The sequence below is a fragment of the Mastigoproctus giganteus genome, chromosome 5 (assembly GCF_048544385.1).
Source record: "Mastigoproctus giganteus isolate SK-2022 chromosome 5, ASM4854438v1, whole genome shotgun sequence".
In the NCBI taxonomy this organism is placed as follows: domain Eukaryota; kingdom Metazoa; phylum Arthropoda; class Arachnida; order Uropygi; family Thelyphonidae; genus Mastigoproctus; species Mastigoproctus giganteus.
Window position 1 is genome coordinate 211,542,430 of NC_143579.1, and position 24,693 is coordinate 211,567,122.

The window sequence follows — 24,693 nt, forward strand, 5'->3', positions numbered from 1 at the left end:
CTTCTGATTTTTACATATAAATTGTTTACTTAAAAATTTTTTCAGTAAATATGTAATGAATCTAAATATTATACCTATGCAATGATGTGTTAAACACAGACAATTTCCAAATTGCTTGTCTGTTTTTAACACATGCTCCATTTACTGAAAATACCACAAAGGATAACTTACCTTTTCGTATCATAATCATTTAAAACGTGATTTTCCATTGCCAATTTTAGTTCTGGGAAATCTTCGCAAACCCATCTAAAATTAAAAAAAAAAAAAAGTATTTTTTTGAAGTTGCAGACTTCATTTCATGTTATTACTATTAATAATGTAAATGATAAAGAGAATATGCCAAGTATATAAAATTCCTGAACACAGCCTGCAAGTTTCTGAGAAACTTGAGTGTGCCTTTACAGTTGCCTTTACATCAATTACACACAATGGTGGCAAACACTTTTTTTTTTAAATATTTCCAAATAAATAGTCAGATGTTTAAATCAGGTAACTAACAAAGCCTAAGCCATGACCCACAGGAAATCTGATTTATCTATAAATGTCTAAATGTGCACTGATAAAAATATTAATAATTTTTTTATTGGTCCCCATATCAGCATATAAGACAACTCTATATAACAGTTGAAACAAAGTCAAGACAGAGACAGCACAGAATCAGATGGACTTGCAGCTAATATACCTGAGTGGCAAACAAAGTCAGATTTAATAATCTTGAAAACATTTTAACACAATAATAATGAGTATTTCAAAGTGACAAAAGATAAGTTAATTGTTAACTACATGCAACCCACAGTGAAAAGTACATAATTTCATGCAACTTCACATTCTACAAAAAAAAAAAAAAAAAAAGTTACACCATATAAACCTTCAACTTAATGAAAATCACAGAACAAAATGAAAAACCCAAGCACCAGAGGTATTAGAACCTATAGTACTTAGTACCATTCATAGATTGAGAAGATAAAAGATACATGGTTGACATTGACTAGAATTTCTGATAATTGTAATTTTCCAGATGAGGTTGTTCCAGAAAACAGATGTTGAAGGAATAAATGGGGGAAGAAGTTAGTTTTGTGAGTTTGAAGTTGGGCAGGAAAAGGATGCAGCACATGTTCAGACTGCTTTGGGGGGGGGGGGGGAGAGAGAGAGAGAGAGAGAGAGGAAGCCAATTCAGAATAGTGAATCTAGGTTGAGAACTGCTCACCTCAACCATGTAGTTAGAAAGGTTGTTTGACAATCTTAACCACACATCCAGCCACAATTGTGTTGGATGTGTGGTTAGGATTGTCTGGTTTTCTGGAAGATAAATGAACAATCTGTGCAAGGTCACGAGTAATTGCAAAAGCCTCAGCATCTCAATCAACGGAGTTGAGATGCTGAACCATCTCAATCTAGTCTGTATGACTAGAAAACAGAAGCCAGCAGGAGTTGTGAACATTAAAATCAACAAGGAAAATTACCTCACTATTAGAAAAGTTGGACTGGAGAAAGGCTAGTTTCAAAGAGTTCCAAGTGATTAGTGGAGTTGGGAGAATAATAGAGAAATAGATGAATTTGACAGAATGTAGTAGAGAGATTTTAAACCAGAACACCAAAAAGAGGAGATTCTAAATTACTGTCTCTGATGGGGAATATCAGAAGAGACATTGCACAAATACCACCTTTAAAGCAAAAGGACTCATACATGAATATAAATAGGACAACTGAGATGAGCAATGGTTGAATCAACTGATAATTGGGATTCTGTCAGAAAAAGCATGTGGGGTTTGGCAGACTGTAAGTGCAAATGGACATCACTGACAGTAGGGTAGGAACTGTCTTGGCATTGGGGCAGGTGCAAGGGGCACCACTGACAGGTCATATCAATTCCGTGCCAAGCTATTTCAACACCCGAGACTAGCTAACGAAATGGCACCCCTATTAATTTTCACCAAATGGAGTGTTTTCAGAGGGTGATTCAAGCCCGCTTGCATCCTTAAATGTGAGTACATACTTCATAGACCTATTTGCCATTGGAACATAACTTTGAAGGAACCAATCAGGTGACTGCTTCATCAGCATATGCTCGAACACAGCGGTTCACAATTCACCCATGTGTACATTATATGATGCTGAATAAGTTAGACGTTATAAATAGTGTACAGCAGGCCCCCATTATAATACGGTTCGGTTTACATTGATTCGCTATAACGCTGTTCTTATATTATAACCCGTATCTGACTATAACGCTGTCACAAATCACTATAACGCTCTTTTACAGATTGCATTTTTGGCATATTTAACGAAATCTTTTCATTTGATGGAGTCGATAGCTTGAAAATTAACCAAAACAGCATTAAAACGTTTCCCACGCCGACTTGAGAAATTTTCTCGCACGCTAATTTAATTGCAGTACAGTCACTTGTTACGTAGTTCCGAGATCAACATTTTAAAAAATGACCAAGTATATTGCTTGTAATATTTGCGTTATATGCATCATGCGAAACAGTTTACTTGAACATTGTATCATAATTAATGCAACCAATGCAGTTACATTTTCGAAGAGTTAATAATGGCCGATAAGAATGAAAAAGTAACGTCTGAGCGCAGTACGAAGGCTATAAATGTAAGAAAAAGACTGAATTTGAAAATTAAGTTAGATGTTTTGAAGCGAATCGATTCCGGTCAACGACAAGTGGATGTGTGCCATAATTTAGGCTTGCAACTTTAACTGTAAGAACAATTATAAAAAAATAAAGAATTAATTTTAGCAGCGGGAAAGATAGCTGTTCCACTGCAAGCAACTAGGGCTAGGCTGGCTATTAGGATTGAAATGATTTTTTTTTTTTTTTTTTGGTAGTTGTTGGCGCATCGGCATCTGTGGCCATAATGCACCTCCCAAGATTTTTGCAGTACTCTGATCCAAGCCCGAGGCGGGATTCGAACCCGACCTTTGGGTTGCTAGGCAGGTACTTTACCCACCCAGCTAGCCTGGTCGGCGGACTGAAATGAAAAGACTAATTTTATTGAAGATAATATCCAATGCTGAATTCAGTTAAGTTAAATATTATTAAAGAGAGAGAGAGATTAGCCAATATGATGATCTGAAGAAAACTCACCTTAAAAAAAAAAAAAAAAAAAAATGTGGAACCATTTAAAACTAGTAAGGGCTGGTTGAATAGATTTAAAATCCAGGGAGAAGCCACAAGTGCAGATTAAAGAGCCGAAACTTTCAAAAAAGAACTTGTTAAAATTATTGAAGAGGGGTATTATGTGTTATACTTCTCAACAAGTTTTTAACATAGATAAAGCAGGACTTTTGTGGAAACGAATGCCTAAAAGAAGTTTCATATTGAAAGAAGAAAAAAAAAACATGGCAGGTTTCAAAGCGGCGAAGGATCGGTTGACTTTACTGTAGGGTGGCAACGCTGCAGGGATTTAAAATTAATACCCCTTTTAGTTTATTTGGAAGAGGGCCAAAGTTCAACCCAAAATTGACACATTTTTCTTGATTAAATTCATCAATTAAATTAAATCAATTAAATTCCTGATTTTAATTGGAATTTTTGAAAACGAATTATATACGTATGTAATGCAGAATATTTTATATGTACAAATATTTGAATATTAAATATTTTGATCGATATTTGTGCATCTTTTCACTACTGTTTATTGATTAGGAAATATCCTATGGCTCCGACCGCAACACACAAATATATATGTTACCTTATGGGAATGTGGCGCTCACTTAGCGCTCTGTTTTTACGGAACGAATTATCAGCGTTAAGCGGGGGTCACCTGTATAGTGTTTATATAAAGATAATTGTAAATATTGTGATTTATAATTTAAATAAAACAAAAGCCCAATTAATTTTAGACATGTCACCAAAGGGAAAAAAGTGGACATCAGTACCATGTAAAAAGGCTGCATAAAGCGGAAATTACAAAAAAAAAAAAAATCACATTCTGCTAGTTTACAAAACTGGCTTACAATAAGCCACACCAAACTTGAAAGTGACAATGAAAAGGAACATAATTCAAATGAGGATGAACAAATGTGATGCCACTGAAATGGAAGACCAAGAAAAAACCCAAAAAGATGAAGTTATTTTAAAAGAAATAGAAAGTATGGAGAATAGCGAACAATGGCTGGCAGAAGAAAATGATGGCAGCAAGAATATTAATACAGAACATGTAGGCCTGTATTTTAATGATCCGACCACATGGAATTTTAATATCCACAAAAACAATCTCTTATAGTGCAAAACGGTCCTGAAAATATAGTGTTAAGTACACTATGTTCATTGTATCCTGTCACTAATGGCCGATGTTTCAACAATTCGTGGAAATACAAAAATGAAGGAATTGGGGGGGGGGATGGTTATTTTATTGCAAATAACAAAGATGCAAGCAAAAACAAAATAAATTATTTTCCATGCTTCTTATTTGCATCTGGCACAAATAATGTTCCATTTTGTAGCTCAGATGGATTTAGGGTTGAAACAGTTAAAGTGTTGTACTACCCCTGTAGTACAACCCTGTTTCATCTGTATTAAAAATGTCTTCAGGACTGCAAATATCTAAATCCAAGCATTCTATTTCACAAAAATTCATTACGGCACAAACAATTTCACAAATTGGAAATTATTAGAAAAGGGTCTTCAAAAAAGGTGGACTAATTGACAACATTGCACAAGCAGCACTAAGAAGCAAAATTTCAAAATGGCACCATATATTAAAATAGTATTAAGTGTTATAGTTATAGTGTGATCACGTTTGCAAATTGAATTTTGATTCTAATAAACGGCAATTCTAATAAGCGAAAATCGCCAAATATTATCCAGAGGCTATAAAAATAAAGATATAAAGCACAAATTTACACTTTATTACTAATTAAAATCGGAAGAATATTATCCCCAGGTTAGCAAAATAAAGTAAATTTATACTTATGTACATAGCTTAATTAATATACACATTAATTAAACATAACACTTTGTAATATGATTATAATTTAAAATAGTCACTTATTTTAGATTGCTTTAAATTATCACTACAAAGTCTATTTATAGATTTTTCAATATTGTATAACAGTCTATATTCACGATCACTTGCACCAGTTTCTTCCAACACTCTCCTCAAGACGGCTATAGCTTCACGAGTTTGCTGTTTTGTAACTGGAATTCGTTCGGGTTCATCTTCATTTTCCTCCTCCTCGGTGAAATTATCAGTAACAGACTTGGCAATTTCTTCATCTGTTAAAGCTGTAGTAACTTGTAGATCACCAGCTATGTCCACCCAATCATTAAACTCCTGTTCACCCATGTCTTCAGGCTTTTCAACGTGATCAGTATCGTGACTTAGTTGCCCATCATGAATAATTAAATTAATCCACATTTTTTGAAACAGTTGCTAATGCAGGTTTCAGAAACTCCATTCCAGGCACTCATCATATGAGTGCATCTAGAACAGTTATCTGCTTTGCGATATCGGATGATGTTCCCAAACCATTTATAGACTGGATGATTCTTTGCCTCATATCCAATCTATAAAAGATCTTAAAGGTTTTTATTATTTCCTGTTAGAGAGGCTGAATCAGTGATGTGGTATTTGAAGGTAGAAAAACCTAATTCAATGTTTTTGAAAGTCAACTTTGGATGAGCTAGGCAGTTGTCCAAAAACAATGCAATTTTTTTTGTTTTTCTTATCCAATTTCAAATCCCATTTACGAAGATAATCTTCACATGAAGAAGCTGTCATCCAAGCATTGGTATTATTGGCATATTCAACAGGCAGCTGTTTTACTCGTTTAAAACATCTAGGCGATTTACTCTTGCCTGTAACTAACGGTGGCTTCATCTTGATTGATCCCGTCATGTTGCATGTGAAAAGAACTGTAATCCTGTCCTTGATCTTCGTTCCTGCAGATGCAGAGGAATTTTTAAATGTGACCTCCAGAAATGTGCTTTAAAAATATATCACAGAGGCATTCAAAATAATTGATTCTTATAACCGAAAATGTGATTCTAGTAAACGATGAAAATGTAGTGCATTTTATTGATTTGGATCAGTTCTTCAAAATTTGATTCTATTGAGTGGCTGATTCTAATAACCAGTGATCACTATAACCAGCACTTACATTTGGAGGAGGAAAATGTAAATGTATATTGTTCTGTGCTGAAAATAATTTGGCATTTCATGGACATGCTAGTAATATTGATACTGAAGAAGAAAAAAAATTGTGGTATATTTTTAAACTTGATCAAATTTGTCAGCTAATTTGATATTGGTATGAAAAATGCTCTCCAATCACACACTAAACACTACAATAATTATTTAACCAGAAATTCAGAATTAATTTATTAATTTTTTAGCATCAAAAGTATAAAGCGAAATAATGAAAGAAATCCAAATAGCTAAATATTATAGTATAATATTTGATAGCACTCCAGATATATCCCCACAGAGACCAATTAACAGAAATTATTTGGTATGTAAAATTTTCAGACGATAAATATGCAATTGAAGAAAGATTCGATTTCATAAACACAACAGGAAAAATGGGAGAGGGAATTGCATCAGAAATTAGGGAAAATCTAATTCAAGATAGCATATTAATTGAAAATATATGTGGTCAAGGCTACAATAATGGCACCAATATGTTGATAAGGTACAAAGGTGCCCAAGCCAAAAAGAGGAGAATTCCTTGCTTGGTATATTGCATGTTGTGCGCATAATCTTAGTTTGATAGGTGTACATGCAGCCAGTATTAATGCAGATGTTGTGTAATTTTTCAGAACTAATACAGTCATTGTACAATTTCTTCTCTTCATCCACTAGCATATGGGAAAAACTATCATCAGTCTGAAGAGACATACCAATACAAGATGGTGTTCGAAAGTAAATGCCATAAGTACAGTATATGGGCAACTCCAACAAATTATTTTAATATTAGACGAAATGAAAGATGATTATTTACTTGGTGATGCATTATCTCTTGCAAAATCATTGCACCATCAAATGAGTAGTTATAACTTTATGTTTTTAAGCCTGTGGAATTTGATACTGGAAAGGATGAATAGTCACCATATCACTGCAAAAAAAAAAAAAAAAAAACAGGATATTTATCGATCATCCATATTAAAGGACTTGTAGATTATTTTAAAGATCTAAGAAATAAAATTTTAATGCTTTTACTGAAATTGAGGCAACTAGGGAAAAAAAAAAAAAAAAAAAAAATGCCGAAGATGAATTGTCGAACTTCAATGGAATAAAAATTTTGTTTTTCAATAATTGATTCTATTATAATGCAGTTAAATGAAAGATCTGAATCTCTAAAAAAGATAGCAGAAGACAAATTTTTTGATTGGTTAAGCATTCCATTCAATGACAAGTGAAGATTTAGAAACTAAAGCTATTTTATTGTCAGAAAAATACCATGAAATTAATCAAGACCAATTTAAAATTGAAATCAAATGCTTTAAACACCAAATAATGAAGTATTAGAAAATAAAAATTCTCATACAATATATCACTTAAATATAATTTTTTTTTTAAACTATCCAAAATGTCAGAGTCACTTGTATATTCAACTACTGTGACCATGTAATGCATTTTATGGAAAATTTTCATTGTTCTAAGGAAACTATTTTAAATGCAATTACCAAGGCAAATTAAAAAAAAATTCACTATAAAGAAGTCGTTAAACAGAAATCCGACTGCACTTTTTATTATTTTATTAATTATCGAAAAAAGGCACGTAGCCACGAATTTGAAAATGGTGCCAAAAACCTAGCTACGCCTCTGATCATCACTGAGGTTGGAATGAAACTACTTATTTAACCCCAGGGACTCACATCTGGTGAGTATGGATTTGGCACACCCAGGGTCCTAAGCTGGATATCATCATTCTTCTCTCTCACATGCACACACGGGGGTAACTCAAATTTTTTTTTTTTGGCTGGTGCAACAAAAGCCTCAGGCTTCCTTGCAATATATGGCTAATTATAATAATAATATTTGTGAAATGAACAAGGAAGTGTTTGGGAGGTTTAGATATTTTTGCAGATAAGTTTGTTCTATTAGTTTTTACTATTCATGATGTATTCAGTAGCAGAAAAGGTGGGGAGGACATGTACGAAGTAATGAAATTTTGTGGATATGGTGTACAACACACGACAATAACATACCCAGCTCTTTGACATAACATGGGCTCAACAATGACACCCCCACACAACTCAAACCCCCTCCAATCACTATCCAGCAGAGGAGATGCAGCGAGATTATAGCTGATCCAGAAGCCTCCAAGAGAGTTACCAACAGATTCGGTCTGTTGGACTATCTAGCAGCCACTTTTAGAGCTGTACCCTCAAAATGCAAGAACGATTGGATCTCATCAGAATATCTATCATATCCTCAAAAAACATCAGTCATACTATATGATGGAAAGGATGGGATGGGTGTGCCAGAGTTTTGCTTTAAAGACAAAAAAAATAATAAAAAAATAAACTTGGGTTTCACCACTTCAAGCCTCCAATAAGTATAAAGTGGTGGTATTGCACTGGTTGGTGAGAGTCATATATTACCAAGTACAGGTGACCCCCACTTAACGCTGATAATTCATTCTGGAAAAACAGAGAGCTAAGTGATTCCATGCTAAGCGAGTGACACATTCCCATAAGGTAACATATGTATTTGTGAGTTGCGGTCAGTGCCATGGGATATTTCCTAATCAATAATGAACAGTAGTGAAAAGATGCACAAATGTTGGTCAAAATATTTAATATTCAAATATTTGTAAATATAAAATATTCTGCATTACATATGCATGTAATTATGTGGTAACTACTTACGTATCAAAATTAAATTTAAAATTCCAATTAAAATCATGAATTTAATCATGAAAAATGTGTTGATTTTGAGTTGTACTTTGGCCCCCTCTTCCTGGTAAACTAAAAGGGGTTTTAATTTTAAATCCCACGCATTGTTGCCACCCAACAATAAAGTCAACTGATCCTTTCCCTTTTTGAAACCTGGCATGTTTTTATCTTCTTTCAATATGAAACTTCTTTTAGGCATTTATTTCCAAAAAAGTCCTGTTTCATCTATGTTAAACTTGTTGAGAAGTATAGCACCTCTCTTCAATAATTTTAACATGTTCTTTTTTGAAAGTTTCAGCTCCTTGATCTGCACTTGCGGCTTCTCCCTGGATTTTAAATCTATTCAACCAGCCCCTACTAGTTTTAAATGGTTCCACATTTTTTTTAGGTGAGTTTTCTTCAGATCATCATATAGGCTAATCTCTCTCTCTCTTTTCTTTTATAATATTTAACTTAACTGAATTCTGCATTAGATATCTTCAACAAAAATTAGTCAAGTCTCTCCATTTCAATCCTAATAGCCAGCCTAGCCCTAGCTGCTTGCAGTGGAACAGCTGTCTTTCCCACTGCTAAAATTAATTCTTTATTTTTTATAATTGTTCTTACAGTTAAACTTGCCAGTCCTAAATTATGGCACACATCCACTTGTCGTTGACTGGAATCAATTTGCTTCAAAACGTCTAATTTAATTTTCAAATTCAGTCTTTTTCTTACATTTGTAGTCTTCATACTGCATCCAGACGTTGCTTTTTCATTTTTATCTGCCATTATTAACTCTTTGAAAATGTAACTGCGTTGGTTGCATTAATTATGATACAATGTTCGAGTAAACTGTCCATTATGCACGTTGTCTAATACTGTACTGAGTGATGACTAGACTTCAAATAAATAACGCAAATTATTTAATATATATAACGCAAATATTACAAGCAATACACTTGATCATTTTTTTAAAAACGTTGTCTCGGAACTAAGCAACAAGTCACTGCACTACAATTAAATTAGCATGGGAAACATTTTAATTTTGAAAACGAATGGCAAAACAACTGTTTTGCCATTCATTTTCAAGCTATCGACTCTATCAAATGAAAAGAATTCGTTAAATATGCCAAAAATACAATCTGTAAAAGAGCGTTATAATATAACAGCTTTATAGCGAATAAACGTAAATCAAACCACGTTATAATGAGGGCCTGCTGTATTACATGGTAACAGAGGCACAGCATTACTACGTGTGGTGTGGGTGCCACACACCCCTGCTTATGTTGGCTACCTAGTATACTAGAGGTTACAACTGGGTGGTTACCTCCGGTATACTATGTGCCATATTTAAGGACTTGCACGTGGGGTTACTCATTATACCCAGGGTTACTAACATTCCCAACCATTGTGAAGGTGTAAGCAGAGGATCTGGCCTTCACAGAATGATCAGACTTTGCCGAAATTTGGTCCACTTGACTTGACTTGAGTGTTACCTGAATATCAGTTCCATAAGCATTTTAGACTACCAGGTAGCAAGCCCAGCTTAATATACCTGAAAGAATATCTGTGACAGCCTCAAGGACCATATAGGCCAACTTCAGACTGGATAATCCTCAAAGTTCACCGCTGCATTCATTTTGAGGGTTCTTTTGACTATTCAGAACAGTTTTCTCAATATTTTATTAGAGAAATTGTCTTGGAAATCACTATCTATATATAAATTTGTGCAAGTGTAATGCACTGCCAAATACTGAAATAAACAGGATGGCATTTGAGTTAAAATAATAATAATAATTAAAAAAAAAAAAAAAAACCCATAGGAATAAAAATTATTCCCTCCACACACAGCCAGCAATAAATTAAAATAATGTCTCCCCTCCCCCCAAAGTCTCAATCATTTAAGAAAATCCACACATTCAATTTTAAACTAATTAACAAAATGAACATCTTTGCATATGCTTTAACCCTCTCTTATTCTTCCATCTACTTATCCATTTGAAGAAATCATGAACAGACTTTTACTATCGTTGTTTATACATTTCTAGTTACTAACACTTCTTATTTGTGCTAAACATTGTTTAGCAATTAAAAATAGTATACTTATTCCATGGAATTTTATAAAACAAAGAAATAAGAATCCACCTCCTATCTCTATATTTTATCTGCTTAAAACTGATTCTTGGCATGCAGAAAAGGTTGGATTCTTTCAATCAGTCATTAAAGCTATTTAAAAATCCAACTCATTTCAATACAAAAATTTAAGGGGGGTGTGAGCCTTAATCACTCGCAAACTGGAGTTTGAAAGTGTAATGCACTGCCAAATAATTTGTGACAGTCTTTCCAAAAAAAAAAAAAAAAAGATTTACAAAGGAAAAAATTAAATAAATAATAAAAATACAAATAAATGTCGAAAAAACACATTAAAGGTACACTTTCCTTATTCAACAGCAACTTAGCTCTAACAACAATGATGAAATAGTAATCCTCCTTGGTGCTGATTCCAATAGATATACAGAAATGCCTCTGATGATATTAGCCTATTCCTATAAGAATAGGCTCTTCAGATTTCTTTTATCTATCAAAGAAAGTTGTTACTCTTTAATGTCTTTCCACTTGATTCTGTAACATTCCCAATTGCACTTAAACCCAGAAATGTTAGGGAGGAAAGGAAGATATACCCTGAGGCAGCCTTACAGAATCAGCTTTATAGGAGTTTAAAATATTGCTGTATTTTGTGGTAACAAGTGGATTCAAGCAAACAGTGTGCATACACTGTACTTTCAAGATGACCACTCATCTATATTTGGATTGTTGTAAACAATTTCTGTAAAATCCCCGCTCTGTGTAGCTGCACCATCTGGGTACAACAGTGCAGAACTTAATCTGCAACAACAATAACACTCAGGTACATCTGAGAGTTTACAGAACACTCAAGGTGATGGGAGTACCAGCACTATGTAGAAAACCACACATAGCAGGATGTATATATGTATACAGCAATAAATACTAGTAATATGGCAATACAATTAATATTTTAGCTATCAAATAACCTAAATTATACATGATCTCGTATTACTCAAGTCATACAAATATACAAAAGAATGATTGTTAAGAGAAACATCCCTCTTCTCTCAATCCTAAAATATCAAGTGCAGGTCAGCTGGGAAAGTCATGGCATCTATCTTTGGGATGCAGGAATGATCACAGTTGATTTCCTGGAACGAGGTGCCACTATCAATGCTGAGCATTATTTTTACTAATTCAGACATTTCTGCAAGGAATTTAAGCTCAAGAAGTGAAGTAAATTGGCCAAATGGGACATTTTTCATCAAGACAATGCACTGGCACACACAACATTCGTGACTCAGGAAATGCTGACTGTGGGTTCAAGCTATTACAGCATCTGCCTACTCACCAGATTTGATTCCATCAGACTATTTCCTATTTTCAAATCTCAAAAAGGACTTGAAAGGAGAGAAATTTGACTGTGACAATGCTGTGATGGATGCAGACAAAATCTTCTGAGTTTTATTTGAGTGAGTTACAAAAGCTAGTGGATCTTTCCAGAAAGTATGTTGACTTGGGGGGGGGGGGATGTTAAAAATAAATGAGTTTTCACAACTTTCCAGCATTCCTTCTATGAGAAAATCTGGGGCATGACATATCCCTTTCTGTGAATACCACAGGTTTTTGCAACATACACTTAAAAATTCAAGCAATTTCCACTAAAAAAAAAAAAAGTTCAATTCAGTTGCATTTTTGCAAGAGTACAAACAGATTAATAGTTATATATATATATATATATATATAGCAACCCATTTCATCAATGGCACATAGTCATTGTTCTGATGAGCCACTAAACCAAACAGAACCCTTCACCTAAATGTTTGTGTGTGAAATTAGTGTAAATGACATTTTGTTAAATTAGCTAGTAATTCAAGCAATAATAAATTAACTGTTACCATATTATTATGAATAACTAGTAAAACTGGCATTTAATGCCATGAACAGATGTATGCAATATACCTGCCAATAAACAGTTTCACTAGCATAAAAACATAGGTATTTAAATGACAGAATGTGCAACCAATGAACTAAGTGTCAAGCCTATGCCTAGAAGCAACAGTCAATGAAACTATACCAAATATGAACCTTGATCTGAAGGAATCAGTAGCTACCAGTAAATCTTTCTATCATTCTTTTATCCTCTTCACACAGTGTTTCAATTTTAAGAGGTAAGCTTAACTTCAAATCGTGCTGTAATCTTTGCTCTTTCCACTTCGATTTCTGTAGTACGATTATTCAAATCCGAGGATAACATAATTTATAACGTAATAATGAATAAAAATATCTACTATGAAATAATCAGAAGCTCATAAAAAAAAAAAAAAAAACTTAAGTGATATACGTGGAACGATATTTACAAAAAATCACCGTAACTTAGTGTTTTAGACTGAAACAAAAGAACCTAGGGTTGAAGGATCTCTGAAAGGAGGCTCCCTGACCTGTAGCCATGAAATTACAGAGTCTAGCTATGCAACGTTTCAAAAACCAGCCTATAAGGTCTTGTTGCGGACAGGGAGAACCCGAAAACAAACCATGCTTCAAGGCAGACCGCTATCTACGGCATATTTGGATAACATGGGAACACCCACTAACAAATGAGCTGTACCGAACGGCAGCACAGTTTACATCGTTGCCACCCATATATAAATCTGTATAATATATTCGTTATTTCATCGGTACGAATGCAAGATGAATTCTTAAAAATCGAAGATCCACACTCATTGTACAATGTAAAAAAAAAAGCGCTGCCCATTAGCCATAATGAAATCATCTATCTTTGTATTAACAATTCTGTGGTCCTAAGATTATTTAGAAGAGCTTTATCTATTTAATTTTGCGATTCAGTCTCCAAATATTTTAAACTGAGTACAGAGAATCACTTTGCATAATATATTGTACAATCAAAATAGAACAGGATAATTAAATTAAACAAGTGCATTCTAACTTATTTTTAACTAGTGATGAAAATAACCTTATGTGCATATTAATGGTATTATGTTATAATCTTAGTATTAATGTACTCTCGATATTAAACTGCACAATTATTTACAACTCGGCAGCTGAAGTATGGCTACAATATCACTGATGAACCACATCGCTGCTTGATCATCGATGATCAACCAGATAGCTGCTATTGGTGCAGATCTCTTCGATTGCGTTGATTAAAGTATATCAGAAAATATAAATCTCAAAACATAAAATGGAATATTTATTGCACAAAGTTTTTCAAAATAAATACACATTAATTATTGCAATCTTTTCTGCTAGAAATGCAGAGCACAAGCAAACAGTATAAACATTTATTCTAAAAGACCCGAAAAAAAAAAAAAATTATGATGGCGGCTGCCTAACGGTTTCATCTATTACCCGTACGTTACAGTCATCACACAAACGAGCAGCTTTATGCTGCCAGTCGATTTCCCAGTGCGATTACGTCACTAGCCTGGGACGTCTTTGTGACGTCACCAGTGTCATGCTAAGAACTCGCGCTTACGAATCGCCTCCCCATACACGTTCATAGGACTAAAGTAGTTGGCTTTCAGTTCACTTTCCTTCCTTCCTGTGACTTCCCACTTACGTCAAGTAAACGTCACGAGGTACGGGACTATGCTTTACCATGGCAACCATATCCCCTAACGTTAGGAACGGTGCAATGTTTACGGTGTCCACCAACAGCATGAGCGCTTCGAAGTGCTTACCTGCCGCACCAGTAACGATACTGATTTTCCAGACAGCAAATGAAATTTTGCATCAAATTCACTTAGATTAAATACTTCTGCAAAAAAATGGGCGCGTTTTACAACTATAAAGTCTGTATAAAAAGAACAAGTATATACTTCTAATAAGAGCTCTAGATCATAATAGAGGAGTTCCAGCTTCGAGGAGAAAACTGTAAAGTTGCGCATCACTATGATTCTGAGCTATTTATAGAACAGAGCATTTCTGTTATGCTAATGAATGCAGTTTACCCAGGACAAAGTGTTTAGCAGCAGCAAGACGTACAATACAGTGTGCTAGTTAGTATTTTCATCAAATGAGAAAGCGGAAAATATGCTAACTTACATATCTTTATAAATGATGTCGTCCCCCCAGATTTAACATTACCTCTAAAAATCGTAATGTAAATCATGATATTCATCTCTCTAAGAAAATAATCGATATATAGTAGGCGCTACGACAAGAGCAAAACTAATCCGTAAATTCTTGGAGCATGCTCTCATTACGATGGGTGGAACTCTGCGTCATTTCCAAATGAGCATATAAAATACCTATGATGTCAGTATGACGCAGTAGAAGGCCTTTCATCCCACTCAATATGAAAACATGCGCGTAACACACCGCGTTGACCTCCAAGTCTACAGTGAGTCATGCGCTAGTAAACGCAACTTCCGGTTAGTGTTGCCACTCTCTCTCCAAGGTGGCACTTGTTTGTGAAAAACTAGTTCCGGATACACCCTATATCGTTTCATTCACTCAGAAGGAAAAAGTAGACACTGCCGAGCCACTTCTTCCCCCCTCCTTAAACAGCCAGAATGGCCGACGAATTCGGGAATTCCCTTTGGCAATTCCAGAGTGAAGACCTTGAATCACGATTGAATGAACTGTGATGACGCTAACGAAACTGATATATATATATATTTTTTTTAATTACAAAAATAAAAAATAATAATAAAAATCTTAATCCAAATTGTAATATGAGTGAAACAAAATGGAACGCATGAGCAATGTATACAACAGTGTGGAGAGAGAAAATGATTTTATCTTAATTATAAATTTTCATTTACATTACACCACATAAAATTCTTGTCCTGTTATCTATTAACTGAAATAGATTTCCTTCGTTAAACCAATGGCTGCATAATTAGACTGCATTAATTGTTATAAGGTTTCTAATAGACATGCTCAGAAGAGAATTTTTAAGATACCTCCGAGGTAATCAATAATAACTTGAAAAACGTTTTTCATCTGGGTTATATATATATAATTTATATTTACAAATTATATAGCCATCTCTAAGATTGTTCCGGGCTCTTAAAAATAATTCCAGTATCATGCCAATAATACCCAGAACCACAAATTTTGACTACTCACAGGCATTTCGGAAAACTAGTGTTACTATTTCAGATTCATTCCTTCGTACCTCTTCTTTCCGAAAGAGGTGATTTCACGACTTCCGGTGGTTGTCGGATAACCAACGAAGTTATGTATGTTATGATGCCCACAATGATGTTAACTACAGCTAAGTAGTCTGATCCTACAGTCGTCTGCAATTATATGTGCAGTGATTTTTCTGTTTATATAGTAATTCCGGAGGGGAACCTAATGACCATGGCCTCAAACTCAATACTGTATTCGGAAATCGTTGTCTTGGCAGCCGCTGTAATCAAGCACGCGGACTCGCTATCAGCTGCAGAATGTGGATATTCTTCTATGTCCGGCTGTCTCTCCTCCCCACCCCATTTCAGTAGCCCATTTAAGAGACCTGTAATATTTGCAAAAATTTTACAAATAATATTTTTCCCACTATAATGATTCATTAAAACGTATCACTGGGGAAGTAGTCGGCAATATCTAACCTATGAACAACGTATTTTACATTACTCTAAAGAAAGCTGGTACCTTAGGTATTCTTTGAGTGGCATGATGCGTAGGTAAACTGTGTTGTTTGAAGATAATAAAGCACTCAAAACCTACGTTGGTATTTTCTTATCACTTCTTTTGTGGCAGCTGTCTTTGCAATGTCACTGTCACAAAAGATCATTTTGAATGCTTTAATATGTTCAAGCAAGCTGGTATCTTCTACCGCTGGAAAACCCTTTTTTGAGAGAACAAAAAATCTGATAAAATATTAGCTGTTATGCTATATATTCCAAAGGTATTTTATTGACAATAAATATCCCCCCCCACACACAAAATATCACGCAAAGTGGCCAGAGGGACAAGCTTCCTCTCTAACCACTCGCTATGTCTTAGCTGAGTGATCAAATGTGATAGAACAATTTTACAAATGCTTGAGTTGACCGTAGTTCAAATCCGTATGACTGTAAAAATGGTGACATTCTTGCATTCTGTCTTGTAAACTCCACTAATTCTTGCAAAATTAGTGGAGTTTACAAAATTCCACTTGCAAAATTCCCTAATAGGGTCCTTCAGGTTGTCACAGACATTATCTCAGATATACCAGACAAGCTGTACTTGCTACTTGGGAGTCTAAAACGCTTGAAACTGATATTCGGGTGACATTCACGTCAAGTGGACCCAATTTTGGCGAAATCCGGACGGTCTGTGACAGCCAAATCCTCTGCTTGCACCTTCACGATGGTGGGACTTTTATAACCCTGGGTATAATCTCCATGCACATGCACACTGTTGGTGACCACCCAGGTGTGAACCAACGTAAGCAGGGGTCGAGGTGTGGCGCCCACACCACATGGAGGAATGCCACACCTCTGTTTTACCAGGCAATACTAGGTGGTATATGACACTCATCAACCAGTGCAATACCACCACGTTGCTTATTGGAGGCTTGAAGTGGTGGAACCCATGTTTAGTCTCCAGAGCTAAGTTCCTGTCAACCCTTCCCCATCTCTTCCATCATGCAGTATGACTTATGAGATTATGATGAACATCATGGTGAGATCCAATCTTTCTTACATTTCGAGGGTACTGCTCTAAAACGGTATTCGCAAGCCGGCCGCTAGTTAGTACACCGGACGAACCTACTGGCAACTCTTGAGGAGGCTTCCGGATCAGCTAGTGTATAATCTTACTATCTCTACTCTGCCAGATAGCGACTGGAGAGAGACCGAGTAGTGTATAAGCAGGGGGGGGGGGGGCATTGTCGAGGCCACGTTATGTCAAGGATCTGGGTATATTCTTACCATGTGTAGGCCATATCCAAAAATTTCATTACCGCCACTTTTTCTTACTATTAAATACACCATCAATTGTCAAAATAAGAGTAAGCTTATCTGCGAAAAGATCTAAACGTCCCAAACACTTCCTAATTCATTTCACAAATATACGTTGTCTCAATTCTAATCCCAACGATGACCATTTCCACTTGCAGTCTGCCAAACCCCCATGTACTTTTTCTGACAGAATCACAGATCGGTTGATTCAACTACTGCTCATCTCTGATGCCCAAATTATTCACTTTTTTTGCTTTTAAAACAGTTTTCAGCTTCAATTCTTATACATAAAAAGAATCTAAAGGGCCATTCAGGAAGTACTGGATAAAACTTAAATTATCCAGTACTTAAAACTTCACTGTATGATTCCTTTCGCCTCAAAGGTGGTACTTGTGCATATGTCCGTTCCGATATTCCCTGTCAGAGACTTGGCAATTTGGAATCTCCTCTCTTCGATCTTCTCTGGCTTAAAATCTCTACCTCATTGTGTCAAATTCATCTGTTGTCTCTACCGTTCTTCCAACTCCACTAATCACTTAGAGCTCTTTGACTTCCTCTCTTTGCAAATTGACTTTCTCCAGTCCAACTTTCTTAACAGTGAGGTAATTTTCCTTGGTGATTTTAATGTTCACAACTCCAGCAGGCTGGTTGGTTGTTGGGTTTTATTGCCGCATTAGAAAATAAGGCTACAATGCGCCAAAACCAGGTGATATATAAAAAATTTAAACTTTCACTGACTTAATTACTTAGGTCACCATGTCAAGATATAAAATAACAAAGGTATAAAATGTAGAAAAGATAAATCAATAAAAAAATAACAATAACATGCCAATTTTAAATACAACTAAAAACCTTTATTGATTTAAAATAGCTAAAAGCAGCTGACACATTGTCATTGTCGGATAAAATCTGACAGTGTATGTCAGATGATTAAAAGCGGTACAACGGATATTGCTAAAATCTGGACAACTCCAGCAGGCTTCCATTTTCTAGTCACACCGACCCAGCTGGTCGAGATGCTGAGGCTTTTGCAATTACTAGTGACCTAGCACAGATTGTTCATTTACCTACAAGAATACCGGACAATCCCAACCATGCAGCCAACATGCTTGATCTTTTTCTCACTAACAACTCTTCTAAGTACAAGGTCGAAGTGAGTGGTCCTTTAGGCACCTCTGATCACAACCTGGTGATTGTCTCTTCTCCAATGGAGCCTTTTATCTCATTGCTATTCCCAACCTCGTATTGTTTGGTATTACAAGAATGCAAAATGGGACGACCTGCTAGATTTCTTTTCTTCTTTTCCTTGGTCGGATTACTGTTTCAAAATTTCTGATGTAAAGTTTGCTCAGATTGTCCCAGTGAAATTATTCTTGTAGGAATGGAAACCTTTATTCCACACTCCACTTTAATATCTCGTCATTTCATCAAACCTTGGTTTTCCAATAAATGTGCTAAGGCTGTTCAAGAGAAGAACACTGCATTTCGTAATTGGCTTATCTTCAATTCTTCATTTTTAATTTTCTGCCTACACCAAAGCTACCACAACAATTGTAAAGCAGTTATTATTCAGCCCAAACTAGATTTTGAACGGGCTAAGAGTAGAAAACTTGCTTCTTGCCCTAATGGTAGCCAAGCATTCTGGTCTCTTGCCAAAGCTATTGGCCGCAACTTTTGCCCATCCGTGCTCCCACCTCTGCCCAAACCAGATGGTTCTGTTGTCACTTCAGCCAAGGATAAAGCTGACCTGCTAGCATCCCATTTTCCTTCCAACTCATGTATTAATGATCTTGGTAAAACACCTCCCACCATTCCCAACATGCTCCATTCAATGCCTCCTGTGGTCTTCCGTCAAAGGAAGTCAGAAGGATTTTGATGCTAAGAAAGCTCCAGGTCCTGATGGTATTTCTCCACTTGTTTTCAAAACCTGTGCTCCTGAACTTACTCCTATTCTTTGCCATCTTTTCTTCACTTTCTTATTCCAAAGTTGTTTTTCCTTCTGCTTGGAAATTTCCTCATATCCAGCCAGTTCCTAAAAAGGGTGACAAATCCCTCCCATCCAATTATCGTCCCATTGCAATTACTTCTACTCTTTCTAAAGTAATGAAGAAATCAATTAGACGCCAACTCTTAAACTACCTAGAAACCCTCCATCTGATTAATGATCGCCAGTATGGATTCCATCAATGTCGATCCACTAGTGATATTCTGGCTTATGTTACTCATTTATGGACTAAATCAATAGAAAGGTTTGGTGAAGCACAAGTAGTTGCTCTTGACATCTCAAAGGCTTTCGATCATGTTTGGCATAAAGGTCTTCTAAACAAGCTTCCATCTTATGGTTTGCCAACTGTTTTTTGTAATTGGTTATCCAGTTTTCTCTCTGATCGCTCAATGTGGGTGATGGTAGATGGCTCTCTGTCTTCTTCTAACTTCTCCACTAATGCCAGTGTCCCCCAAGGATCAGTTCTTTCCCTCACCCTTTTCCTCTTGTATATTAATGACTTTCTTCCATTGACTGGAAATCCTATCCATAATTTTGCTGATGATAGCACATTGCGTTCCACTTTCCATTTTGAGAAACCTTGCCCTGCTCAATCAGCTTCAATTCCTCAAAAGTCTGCTACCAATTCCTTAAATGCCGATCTTCAGGTTTTGCTCCAGTGGGGCAAAGACAACTTAGTTGATTTTAACCCTTCTAAAACTCAGTCTTGTCTTATATCATGCAAAAAGGATTCTTCTGCTCCTATGCTTATCTTTGGTGACACTCTGATTTCTAGACAAAATGATATATCTCTTTTGGGGATTACCCTGACTTCTAATCTCTCTTGGCACAAGCACATTACAAATATTGCTTCCTCTGCATCTAAAAAAACTTGGTTTTCTCTTTTGCCTTTACTTTTCTTCCAAACAGCTGCTCACTCTGTATAAATCGCAAATCCGCACTGCCATGGAACATTGTTTCCACATCTGGAGTGGTGCCCCCAAAACTTCTCTCAGACGTCTTGATTCCATTCAGAAGAGGGCAGTTAGGTTAATTAATGACTCCTCTCTAACAGAGTCTCTCCACTCTCTGTCTCATAGATGTACTGTTTCTGCTGTATGCCTCTTCTACAGATACTTCCATGGGCACTGTTCTTCTGAATTGGCTTCTATAATTCCTGCTCTCTCATTCAAAACCGTCCGAACACGTGCAGCCACCAGCCAACATCCATTTACTGTCCAACTTCAAACTTACAGAACGAACCTTTCCTCTTGCTCGTTTATTCATTCAACTGCCATTTTCTGGAACAACCTTCCGTCATAGGTATTTCCTGAAAATTACAGTCTACAGAAGTTCAAGTCCAATGTCAACAAATATCTTCTTTCGTCTTCTCAACCTTCAACCCAAGCACGGTACCAAGTACTATAGGTTCTAATACCTCTCGTGTTTGTGGTTTCCATAAAAATAAAAAAAATAAATAACTGTAGTTGGTAAAGGGAGAAAATTATTCTTTCAAAAAGGCAATTTACGATGATCTTACAGTTTAATTCTTTTCAGTGGGCCCAACTGATGTTTATAACAAATGCAAATCTAAACATTGAGTGTACTGGTGCACTCTCCATTTTGATTTGTGTAAAAATCTGAAGCAATTATGCTTGTTATACCAACTAAGAGATACATTTGATGGTTTAAACCTAAATGGACGTCAGATGAACTGCTGAGACTAGTGCTAAAGAAAAAAAATCAAAGAATAATTATAAATTATCAAGGGACAATTAGCCTAGTCTGCAATCAAGTTACTAAGGGGATTAGGGATGTTAAGGCAGATTACAATAAGTATTTGGATAAGAAAGAAAAGAAACACAGCAAAGAATTATTTGCTTATATTAATACAAGAAGAAAAGGGATGAGCCAAATTAATCCACTGGATATGGGTGATGTTCTTGTATAGCTGAATATGTTTTGCATCTACATTCACATGTGAAGAAGTTTTTAGGGATGGGGCATATCAGAAGTATGCCACATTATAACTGGGAGTTAAATGATAATTGAAAAAAGCTGGAAGAGAAACTAACTAAAAGTAAACAGGATACTTAGAGTTGATGGAATCTATCCAATTATATTAAAAGTAGCAGCAAAAGAGAAATAAATGTCTCTCTTATTCACAAAGGGTGACATGAGTAATGACAGACCTGTAAGCTTGATTTCTGTGCCAGAAAAAATAATCAATGCTCAGAGAAGTAATGCAGGATAGTCTCCATATGAATGCAGTTGTGCAGCAAATACATCCATGATGTATTTGCTGCACAACTGCATTCATATGGAGACTATCCTGCATTACTTCTCAATCAATAGTTGTGTGGCAAATACATCCATGATGTATTTGCCACACAACTATTGTGCACAGTACCATACGTTACAGAGATTCTGACGGTATTGTATGGTACTGCACACTGATCTTGATCAATATTAATTCAAACATACTATGTGACAGGAGCATTGAATGTTAAATTATGCAATTAATTTTTGATCTGGATCGCTAAGTCGAAAATTTAAATTCGACTTAGTCGATAATAGAAAATTTTATAATATTGTGAAGTATTACACTTCCCCGCCCGGCTGGCAAAATTTTGGGGGAGAACACTGGTTTATACAGGCTATGGCAGTCATGGGAACCTGTGCTCACTACAAGACACAAGAAACTGCCTTGCACAGGCCTGTTAGTATTAGCAATGGCCATATGGTGCAAGAAAACCTATGGCTTATGCTGCACCAGCCAAAAAAACAAATAATAATAATAATAAACATTAATAAAAAAAAATAAATAACAATAATAATAAAATAACAAAAAATAAAATAATAATAATAAGAATTTTTTTTTAAAATAAATAATAAGATAAAAGGAAATGGACAAACTAAGCATTTCCCTTCTCCTGTAGGTATCCAGCTGACCTTTGAATTTCCCCAAACTGTCAGCCTTTACCACCCATGTAGGTAATTTATAACTGTCTGTTTAAAACAAAACTTCCTGCAATCCAGTCTAAACATCTCCCCTGTAACTTGAAATTATTGACCCTAGTTCTAGAATCATTTATAACTATGAAAATTTCGCCTCATTCATTTTACTTATACCTCTCAGAGCCTTAAACACCTCAATCAAGTCTTCTCTAAGGTGCCTAGTTTTCAAGCACTGCAACCCACATATTCGAAGTCTTTCCTCATGTGGATGCCCTTCTGCAGATCTCACCAGGCGAGTTACCAGTCTCTGGACCCTTTCAAGAAGAACAATGTCTTTCTTTAGGTGTGATCTCCATACCTGAACACAGTATTCCATGTGTGGTCTAACAATAGTCTTATACAATGGGATTGTGACGTTCTTATCTCTACTAGCAATTGTTCGATAGGACACAATGGGCCTTCTTTGCAACCTCTCTACAATGTTCAGAGAACTTAAAGTCTGACCGTATCATAACACACAAGCCCCTTTCCTCCACTATTGGCTTTAGTTCAACTCTGCCAAAAGTATAAGTTATTTTGGGGTTACTGTTCCCCAGGTGCAATACCTTACACTTTGCTGGATTAAAGCATAGCTGCTGTTTTTTTGACCATCCACTTTAAGTCTATCTAGGTCATTCTATTTGGTGGCAATCATTAACTGCTCTACCAATCTTTACATCATCTGCAAATTTAGACATCATGCCCTCTATCTCTTCATCGATGTCATTTATGAAAATCAAAAACAACAGTGGTCTGAATCCTTGTGGAACCCCACTTCTTACATCAACCCAATCTGAGGAATAACCATTTATCACAACCTTCTGCCTCCTGCCCTGAAGCAGTTCAGCTATCCATCTAAGGATTTTCCCTGACTCCAACCTGTTCCAGCTTATAAAGTAACCGCTCATGTAGGACTGAGTCAAATGCTTTGCTGAAATCCAAATAAACAATGTCAAAATTATTCACAAAGTCCAGCTCTTGAGTGACCTTGTCAAAATAACTAACCAGATTAGTTAAACATGATTTTCCCTTTACTTGTTAGTATCCTTCAGAATTCCATTTCTATCTAAATGATACTGAATTCCAACTTTGATCATTGTCTCCATGATTTTCCCTACTATTGAAGTTAGACTAACAGGCCAGTAATTTCCCACTTCCCTCTTAGAACAGCCCTTATGTATTGGAGATACATTGGCACTTTTCCAATCCAACAGAATCACTTCTGAGTCCAGTGATGCTCGCATAATTAGCCTCAATAGTTCAATGCACTCACTTGCCACCTTCCTTAAGATTATAGGGTATATGCCAACAACCCCAGGAGACTTACTGCCTGAAATAAAATTATTACAAAGTTCCCTCTTCCTCTGGCATTTTATGTAGGCAGATTTGGAGCTACAGAGCCATAAGTTTTTCAGTTAAACTTTATAGTTGTTATTTTTGGTTTTTAGGTACACTGAAACTTAGACCATACTGTGCCAGCATAAGCATAATTCTGTGTGTAAGGTGATGCACTGGTTTGCCTATTGTGGGCTGTAAAACCCAGAGGAAAACCTACTCCCTCCATCTAAGATCAGCTAACACAGCTCCAACTAGTTTGGGTTCAATTCTCATTAAAAACTGGAAGAATTCCTGAAGTTCTCTTCAATCAAGGCCGTAATTAGCTGATCCGAGGTGGAAGGAATTGGATTCTTCCATGAGTTATACCAACGTTTCCTGTGAACACATTTCCACAGAAAAAAAGTGTACCTGTATTTCAGCAATTAGAGAACCAAATATCAATTATGCTATCCTAGTTGATTATCCTTCTTACAATCTGATACTGGAAGCTGACTTTCTTCTAGTAATACATATAATGATACAAGAAGAGACCCGAATTTACTCATGTTACATACAC

At 35.8% G+C, this 24,693-nt stretch overlaps 1 protein-coding gene across 1 annotated transcript in view; it reads right to left on the bottom strand.

Moving 5' to 3' along the window:
- Nucleotides 1–24,693, bottom strand: part of gpp (DOT1 like histone lysine methyltransferase grappa) — a 241,475-nt gene that overhangs the window by 140,055 nt on the left and 76,727 nt on the right. The window contains exon 3 of the mRNA XM_090374787.1: nt 172–246. Coding sequence (XP_090230913.1) covers nt 172–246 — 75 coding nt within the window. The remainder of the gene's footprint in view (nt 1–171; nt 247–24,693) is intronic.